This window comes from Schistocerca americana, chromosome 9 (assembly GCF_021461395.2).
Source record: "Schistocerca americana isolate TAMUIC-IGC-003095 chromosome 9, iqSchAmer2.1, whole genome shotgun sequence".
In the NCBI taxonomy this organism is placed as follows: domain Eukaryota; kingdom Metazoa; phylum Arthropoda; class Insecta; order Orthoptera; family Acrididae; genus Schistocerca; species Schistocerca americana.
The window spans coordinates 108,475,270-108,494,381 of record NC_060127.1 but is presented as its reverse complement, the minus strand read 5'-3'; the positions used below and the strand labels follow the sequence as shown (position 1 = coordinate 108,494,381).

The window sequence follows — 19,112 nt, the reverse complement described above, 5'->3', positions numbered from 1 at the left end:
AGCGAGTATGTTTGGGTGTCTTTGTGGGTGTAGGTGTGAATTTGTGTACTCTTAATAGAAAAAGAGCAAGAGCTCGGAAGCTAGTGTTAACTCTCCTCTATTACCTACTGCTTTGCGCCATGTGCCAGTCCTCTACAGGTAAGTGGTTGTCTTTCCCTTATTTTATATATTTTTCCATCCATAAATTTCCTTAAGTGCACATTCTCAAAAATAATGGATTTCAGTTCGTTTTGCAATGAACGTGGGTTGGTGTACTTGGTGGCACGAGTGTGGTTGTGCGAGAGATTATGCAAATCTAAAAATGAAAAAAATACAGCTAGTTCAAATGCTAGTAAAATTTTCTGTACTATCACATGTGACTGTGCACCATGCATCAATGAGCTATATGACTGCCTGTATTCATTTTTTAACTAGCTGTGGTTAAATATGTATAAAATAAACTGGTGTGTACCTGTGTCTCTGTAAACTCACAGTCATCATTGTAGTCATCATCTGGCCCATAGCCGGTGTCTGCATCACGGCCTTTAGGCGGAGTCGGTGGACTGTCCTCGGCTTCTTCGTCAATGTCTGCTGTCAGATCTTGCCACGTCTTAACAGGCAATCCGGCAATACGTTCCGCCATTGTGAAGTGTGCATTCTGGAAGACAGTACAGTACAGTTACAGACACACTGCACCTATTGTAGACAGTGTGGGGGGAAAACACCAACTAAAGTTTCTTTTTGTACACACACAGTAAGTCAGAAAGACATGATCTGCTGAGTATATATAATGCAGATCCTTTATAAACTGAATAAAGTAAAGGTTACAGAGAAGATTGAAGTATATCAAAGGCCCTTCGCATACCCTCACTGGACAAACTGAACTGTAAAGCATAGTTCCTAGAGAAATTTGATAAGGTACTGCACACCATTTAACATTTTGCAGTCTCATTTCCCAGCTTCACACTGTAACCCAGTTTCCTGTGCCACTTCGCAACATTGTCACATTCTTGCGGTACAAAGCCTCCCTTCAACTGTCGTACCCCACAGCTTCAGCTTCTGCACTCTGTTCGATCTCCCGTGTTGTCCTTTCTCAAATGACATGTGATGGATAGCAATGTTTCCGTGTAATTTAAATACTGCTGAGTTTGTTCACTTCTGGCCTGTTTCAATTACTTTTTAGATAGTTGTTAAGTACGTGCTGACTTCATTTTACCTATTATATGTTAGTGAATCGTCATACCGCTTTTCTTCTTCCCAATCTCCAGCTCCTGTTGTTATTTGACTTTGGCATTCTGGACAAATGACTAATGATGGATGATTGTGTTTTCTTCTTGACAATAATAATAATTTAAAAAAAAGACACCTAGAAACTTGGTGAGGAGGTAAACAGAAAAAAAGATCATGACCTGTGCACTACAACATATCGGATGCCTGGTTAGATTTCCATAAACCAATGTAAAAATCAGGAAGTGATAAAAGTGAAGGTGACTCTTAGTATATAGGAATACTAAAAGAACAAACAGCCCCACAAAATTACAGTCCAATGTCCTTTATATCAATTTGCTTCAGAATTCTTGAACATATTCTCCCCCCCATGAACCATAGACCTTGCCGTCGGTGGGGTGGCTTGCACGCCTCAGCGATACAGATAGCCGTACCGTAGGTGCAACCACAATGGAGGGGTATCTGTTGAGAGGCCAGACAAACGTGTGGTTCCTGAAGAGGGGCAGCAGCCTTTTCAGTAGTTGCAGGGGCAACAGTCTGGATGATTGACTGATCTGGCCTTGTAACACTAACCAAAATAGCCTTGGTGTGCTGGTACTGCAAATGGCTGAAAGCAAGGGGAAACTACGGCCGTAATTTTTTCCCGAGGGCATGCAGCTTTACTGTATGGATAAATTATGATGACGTCCTCTTGGGTAAAATATTCCGGAGGTAAAATAGTCCCCCCTTTGGATTTCCGGGAAGGGACTACTCAGGAGGACGTCGTTATCAGGAAAAAGAATACTAGCGTTCTACGGATCGGAGCGTGGAATGTCAGATCACTTAATCGGGCAGGTACGTTATAAAATTTAAAAAGGGAAATGGATAGGTTAAAGTTAGATATAGTGAGAATTAGTGAAGTTCGGTGGCAGGAGGAACAAGACTTTTGGTCAGGTGAATACAGGGTCATAAATACAAAATCAAATAGGGGTAGTGCAGGAGTAGGTTTAATAATGAATAAAGCAATAGGAATGCACATAAGCTACTACAAACAGCACAGCGAATGCATTGTTGTGGCCAAGATAGACATGAAGCCCACGTCTACGACAGTAGTACAAGTCTATATGCCTACTAGCTCTGCAGATGACGAAGAAATTGAAGAAATGTATGATGAGATAAAAGAAATTATTCAGATAGTGAAGGGAGACAAAAATTTAATAGTCAAGGGTGACTGGAATTCGATAGTAGGAAAAGGAAAAGAAGGAAACATAGTAGGTGAATATGGATTGGGGTTAATAAATGAAAGAGGAAGCCGCCTGGTGGAATTTTGCACAGAGAACAACTTAATCATAGCTAACATTTGGTTCAAGAATCATAAAAGAAGGTTGTATACATGGAAGAAGCCTGGAGATACTGACAGATTTCAGATAGATTATATAATGGTAAGACAGACATTTAGGAACCAGGTTTTAAATTGTAAGACATTTCCAGGGGCAGATGTGGACTCTGACCACAATCTATTGGTTATGAACTGTAGATTAAAACTGAAGAAACTACAAAAAGGTGGGAATCTAAGGAGATGGGCCTGGATAAACTGACTAAACCAGAGGTTGCACAGAGTTTCAGGGAGAGCATAAGGGAACAATTGCCAAGAATGGGGGAAAGAAATAAGTAGAAGAAGAACGGGTAGCTTTGAGAGATGAAGTACTGAAGGCAGCGGAGGATCCAGTAGGTAAAAAGACGAGGGCTAGTAGAAATCCTTGGGTGACAGAAGAAATACTGAATTTAATTGACGAAACGAGAAAATATAAAAATGCAGTAAATGAAGCAGGCAAAAAGGAATACAAACGTCTCAAAAATGAGATCGACAAGAAGTGCAAAATGGCTAAGCAGGCATGGCTAGAGGACAAATGTAAGGATGTAGAGGATTATCTCACTAAGGGTAAGATAGATACTGTCTACAGGAAAATTAAAGAGACCTTTGGAGAAAAGAGAACCACTTGTATGAATATCAAGAGCTCAGATGGAAACCTAGTTCTAAGCGAAGAAGGGAAAGCACAAAGGTGGAAGGAGTATGTAGAGGGTCTATACAAGGGCGATGTACTTGAGGGCAATGTTATAGAAATGGAAGAGTATGTAGATGAAGATGAAATGGGAGATATCATACTGCATGAAGAGTTTGATAGAGCACTGAAAGACGTAAGTTCAAACAAGGCCCCGGGAGCAGACAACATTCCATTAGAACTACTGACAGCCTTAGGAGAGCCAGTCCTGACAAAACTCTACCATCTGTTTAATAAGTCACGGCTGCAAAATACTAACACGAATTCTTTACAGACGAATGGGAAAACTGGTAGAAGCCGACCTCAGGGAAGATCAGTTTGGATTCCGTAGAAATATGGGAACACGTAAGGCAATACTGACCCCACGACTTATTTTAGAAGCTAGATTAAGAAAAGGCAAACCTACGTTTCTAGCATTTGTAGACTTAGAGAAAGCTTTTGACAATGTTGACTGGAATACTCTGTTTCAAATTCTGAAGGTGGCAGGGGTAAAATACAGGGAGCGAAAGGCTATTTACAATTTGTACAGAAACCAGATGGCAGTTATAAGAGTCAAGGGGCATGAATGGGAAGCAGTGGTTGGGAAGGGAGTGAGACAGGTTTCTAGCCTCTCGCCGATGTTATTCAATCTGTGTATTGAGCAAGCAGTAAATGTAATAAAAGAAAAATTTGGTGTAGGTATTAAAAACCATGGAGAAGAAATAAAAACTTTGAGGTTTGCCGATGACATTGTAATTCTGTCACAGACAGCAAAGGACTTGGAAGAGCAGTTGAACGGAATGGACAGTGTCTTGAAAGGAGGATATAAGATGAACATCAACAAAAGCAAAACGAGGATAATGGAATGTAGTCGAATTAAGTCGGGTGATGCTGAGGGAATTAGATTGGGAAATGAGACACTTGAAGTAGTAAAGGGGTTTTGCTATTTGGGGAGCAAAATAACTGATGATGGTCGAAGTAGAGAGGATATAAAATGTAGACTGGCAATGGCAAGGGAAGCGTTTCTGAAGAAGGGAAATTTGTTAACATCGAGTATAGATTTAAGTGTCAGGAAGTCGTTTCTGAAAGTAATTGTATGGAGTGTAGCCATGTATGGAAGTGAAACATGGATGATAAATAGTTTGGACAAGAAGAGAATAGAAGCTTTCGAAATGTGGTGCTACAGAAGAATGCTGCAGATTAGATGGATAGATCACATAACTAATGAGGAGGTATTGAACAGAATTGGGGAGAAGAGCAGTTTGTGGCACAACTTGACTAGAAGAAGGGGTCGGTTGGTAGGACATGAGCTGAGGCATCAAGGGATCACCAATTTAGTACTGGAGGGCAGCGTGGAGGGTAAAAATCATAGAGGGAGACCAAGGGATGAATACACTAAGCAGGTTCAGAAGGGTGTAGGGTGCAGTAGGTACTGGGAGATCAAGCTTGCACAGGATAGAGTAGCATGGAGAGCTGCATCAAACCAGTCTCAGGACTGAAGACCACAACAACAACATCATTTCAATTAGAATACAATAAATTTCCTTGACACAGAAAAGCTTCTGTCCACAAATCAGCACGGTTTCAGAAAGAATCACTTGTGTGAAACTCAGCTTGCCCTTTCCTCACAAGATATCCTGCAGACTACAGATGAAGAGCAACAGACTGCCTGGATATTCCTCGACTGCTGAAAAGCATTTGACACATTGACCCACTGCAGATTGTTAAAGAAGGAATATGCAAATGGAATAGTTTCCCAGATACGTGAGAGCCTCGAAGACTTCTTAAGTAATAGAACCCAAGATGCTGTGCTTGACAGTGAGTGTGTATCAGAGACAAGGGTATCTTCAAGAATGCCCCATGGACATGTAATAGGACCACTACAGGATGTATACGTGGACAAGGAAAAAAATTCCTGGATTTCTCCCAGATTTCCCGGTTAAAAATATACTTTCTCCCTGGTGGAAACATAGTTTTTCCCTGTTAATTGACAGTATATTTTCTCTCGGAACTGTACAACTTATCAATCCTTTGAATGGTTATGGTTTTATACATGGGTGTAGAATTTCCCGGCGCTTTAGAAAACGAAACACCTTTTGGAAAGATGTTTGATGTGCAGTAACATGTACGCTGCGTATTTTCGTATTACGAAACTGTAAATTCGAATTCCACCAAACTCCGCATGTTAATTTCCAAAGCATTGAAATCGACATTGCGATGCATATTTGTAGGCCAGTCATAGCTCATGTCACATGATCTCGCCAGCCAATGACAGCGGATATTCAGAGCTTCGGACACGTTGTGTAGTCAGCCTATAGCAGCATCACTCTTAAGTAGCGCAAACACACGAACAGGAAAAGTTAATGGTTAAAAATTAATATATATATAATGTTACTACAAGAAAACCAAAGCTTTCACATATAATATTGGTCTCTAAGGCCAATACGCTGCAAGAGAAGCTAAGCTTTCACATATAATGTTGGTCTTTCATGCAAATATTGCATTTTAAGATATATCACACAAATGTGCCAGTAAATTTTTTTAATAACGACATAATCTTCTGGGCTATAAATTCTTCTAAGTGGCTCGTCATCAAAGAGCTGCAGCTGTTCATCCTCATTGTGTCCTCCCGAATGTTATCCCGCCATCTGATTCTGGGTCTCCCTCTCTTTCTCGTTCCTTCTATTGTTCTGCTAAATGCCATTCTAGGTAGTCTGTTCTCTGTCATTCTTGCTATATGGCCTGCCCAATTCAACCTTCTCCTCTTGAGCACTTCGATGATGTTACAGTGTTTGTACAGCCCTCTTAATTCTTCATTTCTTCTTATTCTCCATTCCATGTTATTTTCGTCGTATACAAGTCCAAAAATTTTCCTTAGTACTTTTCTTTTGAATATTAACAGTTTTTCTTCATCTTTCTTTCTAAATATTAATGTTTCATATCCATATAACATCACAGGTATAATGGTCGACTGATATAAGCGGATTTTGAAGTTATTGCTAAGTGACCTTTTTCTTAGAATTTTGATGTCTTGTTTGCTGTTGATAAACGGGCATCTATTTCTATATCTGCTCTGTTGTTATTACTACAAATACTTCCTAGGTACTTGAAGTAGTCAACAGTCTTGAAAGTTGAATCCATCTAAAGTCAGAGGTGCATCTTTCCTGGTTTTCTTACTTATGGGCAGGTATTCTGCCTTTTCTTCATTAACACATAATCCTGTTTTCTCAGCAATTTTTGTAGTGATTTTGCATCATTCTGATCAATTCTCTTTTGGAACTACTTATTAGTGCTACATCATTTGCATAGGCAAGTCTTGTAATGTTCACATCCTGTAGCTGGATGCCTTGTGGACTGGTTTTAGAAAATTCTCTATCAATCTTCTCTAGGACAAGGTTAAATAAAATAAGTGAAATGGCATCCCCTAGTCTCAGTCCAGTGTACACCTTAAAATCTTCATTTTCTCCTACAGGTGTTTTTATGCGACATTAAGTTTCACTTATCCATGAACCCCTCCACAGAATATTGGAACGAAAAGTCAAATCAGCTCTCACCAAAGCTTTCAACCAGTAGCTAACAGCTAGTACTTTCATATTCAACACCATGCAATTCAAAGCGCAAACCTCCCTCCCCCCTCCTCCTCAAAAAAACCACCACCACTCTTCAGCTCTCTCTCTCTCTCTCTCTCTCTCTCTCTCTCTCTCTCTCGTCATGACAAACATCATGAATACAAGTTAGTCGTGAACATATACGTCGTTAGGTTGGCAACAAGTATTTAAACACACCAAAGAGGAGGAAACACGTAATGGCGTTGCAATATTTACATTTTAACAGCAGTGTCAGCCAATAGCAACATCACTCTTAAGTAGCACGAACACACGAACAGGAAAAGTTAATGGTTAAAAATTAACACATATAATGTTACTACAAGAAAACCAAAGCTTTCACATATAATATTGGTCTCTAAGGCCAATACGCAGCAAGAGAAGCTAAGCTTTCACATATAATGTTGGTCTTTCATGCACATATTACATTTTAAGATATATCACACAAATGTGCCAGTAAATTTTTTTAATAACAACATAATCTTCTGGGCTATAAATTCTTCTAAGTGGCTCGTCATCAAAGAGCCGATTTTTAAATGAGTCCCAGATTCCCAGTGAAGTACGCATCTACCTGATATTAAGCTTTTCAATGTGGCTTCGAGATGTAAATTTCCTTTGGTACCAGTACTTTGTTATCTCATGTCGGGTTCTACACGTGCTAGAAGATGAAATTGTACACTTGAAATGCAACGAACAGTTGAAACTAGCCAATAGTTTGAAATTAAACCCTTTGTTTCAAATATATTGGCTGCCTCAGCGAAAAAGATTAATAAAAGAAAATTTCTTCAGCAAACCGATAAAAATAACTTCATTGTTCTGCATGGCAATTAATGCTTGACTGTCAGAAAGGTGGAAATAAAATTTGAAATTAATAACGTATTTTAGCCTTCCATAATTATGTGAATGTATTTTAATTCACATGATAGCTCCCGGCCAAAGAAATCAATTTTGTTTTCATTTGACGTGAGTGCAGTAGACAAAGAGGAAACAGCAAAATCACTAAATGTAAACACCGATCACATGGAGACTACCCGCTTCCCTATTATAGCTCAGACTCCTCTGCGCATCAGACCCATATCTACAATATTTTTGAACCGGGGCAATAGTAGATAGTGGCGTCCCTCGAGCATTTGAGATAGGACGTCAAAAATTTAAAAATTCGAATTTTCGAAAATACGTTCATTTTGTAGCGGACATCTTTCTGAGGACTCTGATACATACAACATACGTGTCCGAGGAATTGCAAGACATGTTATCTGACCTTAAGTGTGCCAAAGTGCAGTGCCACACCTCTTCACACAGCATTCTTCTATCGCACGTCACTGTATTTCAGTCTGTGGAATTGAAATGTGTGTATTTTGTACTGGATGCCATCAAACTATATTCAGGACAGCGGAAATTAAAATGTCCTATGGTGCCTCTCCTGCTTCCAGTCGGCCGGTGTGACATCCTGCCCCTCTTTTTTCTTTTCTTTTTTTCTTTTTTTTTAAAAAACTCTTCAGAAAATTTGCACTCTTTATTCCCTATTAGCTAACAACTTGCTGCTTTGTGTGACATAAAATTAAGTATGGGATACATAAAGCCAGTAAAGAGAAGAGACAAGCAAGACAGTACACATTTCTTCAATCCCTGGCTCCTAGGATTTTTTTCTCTCTAATCTTGCTACAGCCTTACATGGCGTGTTTTCCTTTCTGCGAAAGGATCTGTTACCTCATCAAAGTTCGTCAAGTGTTTTGCTACTTGAAAAATTGAAATGTCGTTGTCTAATACTGAAAAAGCTGTAATCACAAATAGGTCCAAGACTGGTGTGGTTTCTTGACCTGATTACCTGTATTTTGTCACTGTCTGCGAGATAAAACAAAATAGGCCTTTATAATACTGCAGCAATTGTAACACACGCCAAATAGTTGAGACTGTTTAGGCAGAAATGGTCATTTTTATAACACGGGAGAATATAATTCACGAAGTACCAATATCAAATGCCTATTAGGCCTACTACAAGCAAAAAGCTTTACGTTAGGAAACAGTTTTACACTTCATTCATACGCTCCGGTTTCTCAAGCATGATATCGAGAAATAGTAGTGCGAATTTTTTATAGAAATTTGGAATCGTCTTATTCTTCCATAATTTGTGTGATGTCCCCGTTTCTTCTCCTTCCTCGCTCTAACAAACAATGTTGTCATCACTAATTCTGTATCTATTCCTGCCAATGACAATGGTTATTCGCCGGCTAACTTCACTAACTCTGCCAGAATAACCAGTTTAGTTATCCCGCGATTATTCTCTGGTTAGGCATTGTTACGTGTTCGTACATTTCCGTGTTACTTCCAGAACAGACCTTAAAGCAGCTGCTAGCCGGAGACGGTACAACTGGCCCTTGCTAGTATAGCGATCTGGCCAAAAATTTTCTGTCAAAATTTCACATCCTTGGATACACCGAGAAGATAATACATAATCTTTCTTACCTGTTATTCCCGTTAGTCGTTTATTCGCACTCTGGCAGTCTGAATCTATGGATTTCACTGGTAATTGTAACAACGCTCATCATTCGCTAACCCTATCAACCACATAATCAGACAGTGGTTGGCTTTCTTTCATTTGGTTATACTCTGCTCAGCTCGTGTAGCCCCTTTTGTCTGCAGGAAAGTTTATTTCTAGATGTGACAAGCATTCCACTGACAGAGACATCATGTACACTATGCACGCATTCAAAAATCAACTTATGATTCATTCAGAAATTGACTTAGAATGTGTTCAACAATGTTCAAAAACCGACAGGGACACGTTTCAAAGTCATACAAATAATCGATAGACCAATGTGTGCTGGATGCTAGGCACTTTGTGAAACAAGTTTTATATGAATTCCCTCCCCCCGCATTCCTAGATCCAGGGCTGCTGCCCAATCTGGCAGCTTGAGCGCGCCAGTAAAATTTTTGCCGGTAGCACCTAGCTCCTTTTTTTTTTTTTTTTTTTTTTTACTGTGGCTGCTTACATAGCCAACAGCCACATTTCTGTAGGCAGAAGCGGAAGAAGATACTAACCAACTGCGCATGCGCATGATCCCACTCGTAACAGCAAAAACAAATCTAATGTTAACAGTTGTGACGTCATGCTCATTGGAGGCAATTTGTTGTTACGAAGCATTGCATAGTCTTCCTAAAGCTTTTGACACATTTTGCTGCTGGCAGACGCTTGTATGAGCACTGTGTTTTGTTGCTGCATATGGCGCATTTCTTTTGCAATTTAAGTTTTATTTTAGTTTTTTCTCTCGGTCACGTTTTATGGCTGCAGTATTATTCTGCAGTAGCAGGATACAGTAATATCCTTTGTTAGAGTATTGGCTCTTACCAGTCAAAATTACAAAAATTTAACTGAGAACAGAAACAATGAAAAATTCCAGGGTTCAAAAAAATTCCAGGGTTCAAAAAAATTCCAGGGTTCAAAAAAATTCCCGGGTTTTTCCCGGTTTTCTCCCGGATGGAAAAATTCCCGGGTTTTTCCCGGATCTCCCAGGTCGTAGACACCCTACACTACTATTCTCCATATACTTGAATAATCTGGCAGTCAGAATGAGCAGCAGTCTGTGGGTATTTGCTTACGATACTGTGGCGTAAGGGAAGGTGCCATCACTGAGTGACTATAGAAGGATACAAAATGAGTTGCACAAAATTTCTAGTCGGTGTGACGAATGGCAGCTAGCCCTAAATGTGGAAAAATGTACGTTAATGCAGGTGTGTAGAAAAACAAATCCGAAATATTCAAATACATCATTCGTAGTGTCCTGACTGACGCAGTCACATCGTTTAAATATCTGGGCATAACGTAGTAAAGTGATATCAAATGGGACAAGTGCGTGAGAATTGTGGTAGGGAAGGCAGACGATCAACTTTGATTAACTGGGAGAATTTTGGGATAGTGTGATTCATCTGTAAAGGAGACCACAAACACGACACCAGTGAGACCCATTCTCGATCCGCACCGTATCAGATTCAAGAAAGACATCGAAGCAATTCAGAGACTGGCTGCTAGATTTGTTACCGGTAGGCTCAAACATACAAGTGTTACAGAAATGCTTCAGAAGGTCAAATGGGAATTGCTAGAGGGAAGGAGACATTCTTTTTGAGGAACACTACTGAGAAAATTTAGAGAAGCAGCCTTTCAAACTGGCTAAGGAACGATCCTACTGCTGCCAACATACATTTCGCATAGAGACCACGAAGATAAGATACCAGAAATCAGGGCTCATATGTAGGCCCACAGGTAGTCATTTTTCCCTCCTATTTGTGAGTGGAACAGGGGAGGAAACAACTAGTTGTGGTACATGGTATCCTCCACCACACACTGTACGATGGCTTGCAATGTACGTATATAGATGTAGAATGGATGACTTATTCTAATACATATCTATCTGCCTTTCATTAGTTACTATTTTTATTTTTCAATTTTTTATCCAATTACAGTAGTTTTATTGCAATAATTATTAAGATAAGAGAGAAATCAATGTAGCTTTCATATTGTTTTGGTATACTGGTTGCCGTATACTTTTTTATCACATCCTGATTTATACATCTTGAAACAAATCTAAACTATTGTGTCACCCAATTAATAGTAATTGTCAAAAATTCTCTGTTTAATGAACTGTTAGACACCATTCCTATTTTGACAATATTTCTTTGAAAATTGCATATCTTATTTTCATTAAGGGAGCTTTCAGAATCATTATGACACTTGGCAACTGTTATTTGGAATTTCATTTATTCTTTTATACTTTTGCTTTATATTTTGACAATTCATTTCTTTCATAGTCTTAGATCTGTTTCTTTCATCTGTAACCAGAAGAAAATTATATATTTAACATTACCGAAATAACAATATCTCATTATCAAAAATTATGCTTAGGAATATTTAATTGTTCTTTCTCCAAAAAATATATTTGTGTTTTGATTATGACTCTCTTTATAAATTTCATCTAGGAACTGCTGTAATGTAACCATAAAAACTCTTTCGACCAACAAGATATCTTTCCTGGTTTTCTGTATTACAATGTTTTCAATAGTGTCTTTGTGGAGTGTTTGAGGAGGAAAGGCATAGGAAACCAAGTCTGTCACTTGCTTCCAGATTTAATAAACTGAAGTTTTTGTACTGTGAAATGTCTACAGTAAAATCTAACTGTATCAAGAATATTACTGATCATATTACACCAATGAAAGCAGAAAAAAATAAAATTAGTTAATCTTAAAAATGGTGATCAATTGGAACTCATCATTTTATCCAGTGTCATTTTTACATAATTGGAAGGAAACATTATTATTGACAATGGTGAGTTGAAGAATATGCTATGATGAAGCAACGTTAACAGCTTATGTTCCTTTTATAAAGTTGTCGAGACCAGAGTCTCTATTGGAATCATATGATAAGTACAAGAAATCAAGAGGATTGTAATTATTGACTGCCAAATACTGATACAATCAATTTGGGCAATGCCTATCTGCAATTCTGTTGCAGCCATAAATATTATACATTTCTACCTTAAATGATGCCAACACAAATGTTGAAACCTGATTACATTCATTGTCCTGTCATCATGATTATTCAACTGTGGGATCTGGATTGTTAGCATCAGTGCACAGAAATCTAATAAAGTGTCCAATTCATGATAGTGCGCAGATAATCTTTTTTATGTTTACTTATTCATAAAGTTTCTAGATGCTTTTTGTTGTTATTGTCAAGAAGAAAACAGAAAAATATGTTCATACATTCCTTTATTTCAGTATAATTACTAATTTTAATGAAAGCTGTCATATATTATCTTCTAAATCTGTGACCTTGTATAAATAATGTGCCTGGTCTGGTTAAGGGCATAAGCCCTCATGCTTGTTGTTTTTATTTTCCACATTTTATCCAGAGGTTTATCACTGACTACTGCTGTTATTAAAATGGAAGGCATGAGATGGTGCATGGACTGGTCAAGCATATATTTTGGCATAATGTAAAACAGTAAATATTACATAAATATTGTCACTCTTAATACTGTTGTCTCATTTTATCTGGCTGTTCTTTATTGCTGCTGTAATTAAGCAGGAAAATGGAAGTTGTACTCCGTGTTGTCACATATTTAATTACAGTATATTGTATAAATAACTCTCACAAAAATTTTAATATTGTGGCTATTAGTTATTTCTATGTTAAGATAAATGTAGATGGGACCTATGAACCTTGCACTCTCTGCCACTTATACATTGTACTATGTCACTCTCAATGTTGGCAAAAATTATACAGAGAGTATATCCTTCTAAATGTCTGATTAATTAACTACAAGGTGTTGCTGTCACAGTTTAGTACCTCCTTCCCCTTTTAATTGACTACATTATGTAACTACTGTTTCCACAACATCTGTTTTATGCCTGTAAATTTAAAGTTCAGTAATGTAGTTAAACATTTATCCCTTTATGTGTACTTAAAGATTTTTAACATTACTTGATTCATGTTTAATTTTGTTGTTCATCATGCCATACACACACTGGTTATAAAATTGTGTGACACGGACAAGTATTTTGATTGTAAATCAGGTATTTGCATTTAATAGGTTACATTTTGTAAATTCTCTGTTCATTCTGTCAACTAAACAACCAATGACAACCAATGTTTGATTTATGCTTTGTCTTTTAATTGTGTTATATCTGGTATGTATAGTCACTCAAGAATGGCTACACAGCAAAAGAAAAACTACTATGCAGTAGTGAACAACACAAAATAAAAGAATGGTTAGTTCCAAAAATAACAGCCTATGCAGTAAACTGGTGTCACACGAGACACTTTATTCAACTGTAATTTAGTTTCGAGGAGCTACATCGTTATAGACGTCGAACGTGAAAGAGAGAATACTCTGAAATTACACCTCACAATATCAGTACATCACTTTTCGGAACCTGTAGATGTCAACATAGATTTCAAAATCAGACAATGCAGGATGTTTAAAATTTGAACATATAAGGCATACATTTCTATATGTTTCCCCCTTCACTATTAAAACAGAAAACCTAATGAGCCGAAAACAGGGCAAACACTGGCATCCCCGAGTTAATAACACACCTTGTAAGCTTACTTTAGGAAAATTTTGACCAAGTGCTGATACTGTCAATTTATCAAAAGCAACTTACCTCCTTTTCAACGAGATGCAACTTCTTGAAAACAAGGTAGCCCACAGGTGCTATAGCATCATCTGAGTGGATGATGGTTTCTGCTTCATCTCTGCAATATGCATATTAATAAACAGTCCACACAGTCTGTCATACATTGTAAGTGAAGGATATTCATAAATCACCACTGAAATGTGACTGTATACAGTCTACACATAAATCCAACAACACAGTGTTACAATCTCTGAAAAACATAATAATCTATGTGTCTGGGTTTCTTCGCCAGGTGAGCAGCTGAAAGCACACAGTCCCATGGCACAGGAGCCCTGCAGTATTCTATATATGTATTTTATCACTCTTCTAGTATAGCCTCTTTAAAAACTCTTTGCTCTTTGAAAGCAACTATGCGAGACATTTTATAAATAACACACAATAATTTTTTTTTACTTACACATTTAATTTTGTTTTTCAATATCTCTTTACAGTCCTTCAATATAGTGTCACAGCTTCTATACGACTGAATCCCAACATCTCGGAACCTCTAGTGTTCCATCCAGGACACCACTTCTTTCCATCTGTTGGATGGCTCAGGTAATGGTAGTAGAAAGCTCTTCCAGAGAAAGATAATGATGCTCACAAATAGGATTTTTTTTAGGTTTTTTCAACTTCAGGGACACATAAAAGTTTGGTTGACTCCCATCTGGGCTGTACGGAGTATGCGGCAACACTTGCCATCCGTATTCACACAGTTTTACAATGCCGATATGTGGGCAATCATTGTTGTGGGTAATGATTGGCCCATATCGAGCAACTGAAGTCGGGTTTTGTGCATTTTTCTGTTCATGTTTTGCATAAAGTTGCAATAATACACTGCTGTTACACTTGCTCCACATAGGACTCTTATCTGTCATGATTCCTTGGTGATCACAAGCAAAAAATCATCATTTGCTCAAGTTTCAATTGAGCGCGTTGAAATTTCTTATGAAGATTGCAGTTTATCGTTCTGTGATACCGGTGCTTGTATCAGTCGAGATGTCTTGACTCGTGTGAATGTGGAATGTACGGGTTCAAGAGAGCCACACTCCATACCGTGCTTGATCTCAACAGTCCCACCCAACAAGAGCCCGAGAGGAGACATTTCGTTCACTCAGTTGTGCAGTATCTGCATCTACACGGATACACCGCAAATCCCATTGAAGTGTCTGGCAGAGGGTTCACTGGACCACCTTTGCAATAATTCTCTGTTATTCCACTCTTGAACAGTACATGGAAAAAATGAACACCTATATCTTTTTGTGTGAACTCAGATTTCCCCTATTTTATTATGATGATCATTTCTCCCTATGTAGGTCAGCATCAACAAAATATTTTTATATTCGGAGGAGAAAGTTGACGTTTGAAATTTCATGAGAAGATCCTGGCACAATGAGAAATGCCTTTGCTTTAATGATGTCCACCCCAAATCCTATATCATGTTCATGACTCTCTCCCCTATTTCTTGATAATACAAAATGTGCTGCTCTTCTTTGAACTTTCTCAATGTACTCCGTTCATCCTATCTGGTAAGGATTCCACACCACACAGCAGTATTCTAAAAGAGGATGGACAAGCATAGTGTAGGCAGTCTCTGTAGTAGACCCATTACATTTTATATGTGTCCTGCTAATAAAACACAGTCTTTGGTGTGCCTTTCCCACAACATTTTCTTTGTGTTCTTTTCAATTAAAGTTGTCCATAATCGTAATTCCTAGATATTTACTTGAATTTACAGTTAAATGTGATTGAATTATCATGTAACAAAAGTTTAACAGATTCCTTTTAGCACTGATGTGGATAATTTCACACTTTTCATTATTTAGCATCAACTGCAAATTTTCCCACCACACAGATATCTTTTCTAAACTGTTTTGCAATTTGTTTCAATCTTCTGATAACTTTACTAGATGATAAATGACAGTATCATTTGCAAGCAATCTAACATGGTTGCTCAGATTGTCTCCTAATCATTTGTATAGATAAGGAACAGCAGGTGGCTTGCACACTACCCTGGGGAACGCCAGAAATCACTTCTGTTTTACTTGATGACTTTCTGTCAATTACTACGAACTGTGACCTCTGAAAGGAAATGACAAATCCAGTCGCATAAATGAGACGATATTCCATAAGCACACAATTTGATTACAGGCCGCATGTGATGTACAGAATGTCAAAAGCCTTTTGGAAATCTAGAAATACAGAATCACTTTGAAGTGCCTTGTTGATAGCATTCAACACATCATGTGTTTCACAAGAACGATGTTTCCTAAATTTGTGATGACTGTATGTCAATAGACCGTTCTCTTCAATAATGTTGGAATGCAATACATGTTCCAAACTCCTGCTGGACAACAACATCAATTTAGTGGATTATTCCTATTGCCTTTCTTGAATATTGGTGCAACCTTCCAGTCTTTGGGTACAGATCTTTTATCAAGCGATAGTTGTATATGATTGTTAAGCAGAGAGCTATTGCAACAGCATACTCTGAAAGGAACCTAATTGGCATAAAATTTGGACTGGAAGACTTGCTTTTATTAAGTGATTTCAGTTGCCTCGGTATTCGGAGGATATCCACTTTTAAGTCACTCATGATGGCAATCGTTCTCGATTCAAATTCTGGAATACTGACTTCAGCTTCTTTGGCAACAGAATTTCGGAAGGCTGTGTTCGGTAGCTCTGCTTTAACAGCACTGCCATCGATAGTATTTTTATTGCTATCGCGCAGAGAAGGCATCGATTGTGTCCTGCCACTAGCATATTTTACATCTCTCTGGATTTTCTGCTAAGTTTTGAGACAAAGTTTCATTGTGCAAACTATTATAAGCATCTCACATTGAAGCCTGCTCCAAGGACTGGGAGCATGATCACCACGGCTGTGGCTTCCCCTGACACCACAGCAGATGGAGGCAGACTGATAGTGCTACACTGGACAATAACTCTGGACACTTGAATGGCTCACTTAACCTTTTCAGACGAGTCCCAGTCGTCCACAGAGCAAAATCACGACAGATGTTTCGGCATGTGAAGGCACCAAGGACAACAAATGTTGGCAAGATTTCATTCACCTCAGTACAGGCCCTGCACCTGGTGGGGTAGTACGGGGTGCAGTCAGGTACTCAATATGATCACCTCCGGTTCACAAAGCCAGTAACTCAGATAGCAGGCACTACACTTCTATCATGTTAGCACCCTCGGCCTACCTTCAAGGCCCTCACAGGGTAATCTATCGACAAGATAATTCGAGAACGCACATTTCCCGTGCCGATCCAATCTACATCGGCACGGGAGATATTCGACAGTTCCCCTAAAGGCACCATTCGAAAACATCTGCCCCCGCACTGGCGAGGGACTGGCACGCCACCGATCACCGACCACTACGATTCGTGACACTGATGTGGAGTCGACACACTGTGGAATGATACATCTCTATCTGTCGTGCGAGCTTATTCTTTTTTAGTTCGATGCTACAGCCAGTTGTGTTGGAACCACTGTGGTTGTTAGAGGTAGCTGCTTTCTGTGCTAAACTTCATTCCCTGTATATGACCAGATCAGCTACAAATTAAACCATGTATTCTTCCTACTATTCTACACATGCACAATAAGTCAAATTTTCTTATGTGCTACATTTCCTAGTGTTGCAATTTTAATGACAAAAAGTGTAAATTCCAGCACTACTACATGTGAATCTCTTTGGCAGTTCTGATAGCTCTAATGTGTTGTTCTGTAGCAGTGATTCCCAACTTTTCTTAGGCGATTAACCCCATGTGCAAATAGATATTAGCTATTAACCCTCCTCCTCAGACCGATGACCAAGCGATTTGGTCCCCCCACCCCCCTTTAACCAACAATTTCCCCGCCTCCACCCCCCTTACCTCCCCCCATCTTGCTCCCACACTATCACCAATGTTAGCACGAAACTAAACACTAAAATGAAAAATAATTTTCTTTAAACACTTTCATTTTTAAAATGAAAGATGAATGATGTTTAGTTTTTGTGACCATTTCATTACACCACAAACTAATGAGTCAATAAAGAAAATTGGTACTGCTCATTTCTAACAACCTTTTTTATATTTCAGTTTTTCTATGTCGGTGCACATCATGCTCCAGATCCATTCAATTCCTCATTTTTGTTTTTATTACTATCACAGTCAAAAATCTACTTTCACGTCTGTAAATTTTGAATGTCACATTTCTTTTCCATGTGTTGTGTTCATGTTGTGTGTGTGTGTGTGTGTGTGTGTGTGTGTGTGTGTGTGTGTGTGTGTTTTGTGTTCATGTCGCGCGCGCGCGCGTGTGTGGGTGTGTGTGTGTGTGGGGGGGGGGGGGGGGGGGGGGAAGGGGGAGGGGGAGGGGGAGGGGGAGGGGGGGAGGGGGGGAGGGGGAGGGGGAGGGGGAGGGGGAGGGGGAGAGGGAGAGGGAGAGGGAGAACAAATGATGAAGCGATTCCCTGTGCATCACAAGTGATATCTACAACTCCTCCTCAGATAAGAAAGCTAGCTATCCATGGCAAGGATAGACACTCATTACAAAACTTGGTTCTCTTCACTTCTCCTCTCCCTAAGCGGCATGCGCTTCACCTGTACCCCAATTTAAAAATCAAGCAAGTTAAAATGTGTACACTATACTTACTGTTTGTAAATCACTTGACTGCTGGACTCATTAGTACTGAGCTGGCAGAAATCAGAATGCTTTGTTTATGATCACTCTATTAATAATAGTGTGTACAGCACTATGGTAGCCTTCCTGTCATTACTACTGTGTCATAGTATCAATTAGTTCATTTATTTGTTACAAAGTGAGTACTGAAGCAATTTCTGATCTATTACAGGAACTATCAACAATTTGGAGAAGAACTTTTCATTTGTATTCATTATGTAAATGTTCCACTTTTATCACATTAATGTATGATTCAAAGCACAAAGTATATGTGTAGTTGGTAGACTACGTGAGTTATCCGTAACTTTCACTGCATACTGTCACACATTAATGCTAGTAACTAAGAAGAAAGTAGTTATTGATAACTTATATAATCATTATTAGAGTCCTGCAAAATTATGATTACAGTAACAATCTTTTAAAAATAACAAATAACTTAGTT

At 38.7% G+C, this 19,112-nt stretch overlaps 1 protein-coding gene across 1 annotated transcript in view; it reads right to left on the bottom strand.

Annotated features, from left to right (window-relative positions):
- Nucleotides 1-19,112, bottom strand: part of LOC124550927 (diphthine--ammonia ligase) — a 139,034-nt gene that overhangs the window by 40,462 nt on the left and 79,460 nt on the right. Inside the window, exons 6-7 of the mRNA XM_047125723.1 lie at nt 13,994-14,084; nt 452-637 (exon numbers count right to left, since the gene is read on the bottom strand). Coding sequence (XP_046981679.1) covers nt 452-637; nt 13,994-14,084 — 277 coding nt within the window. The remainder of the gene's footprint in view (nt 1-451; nt 638-13,993; nt 14,085-19,112) is intronic.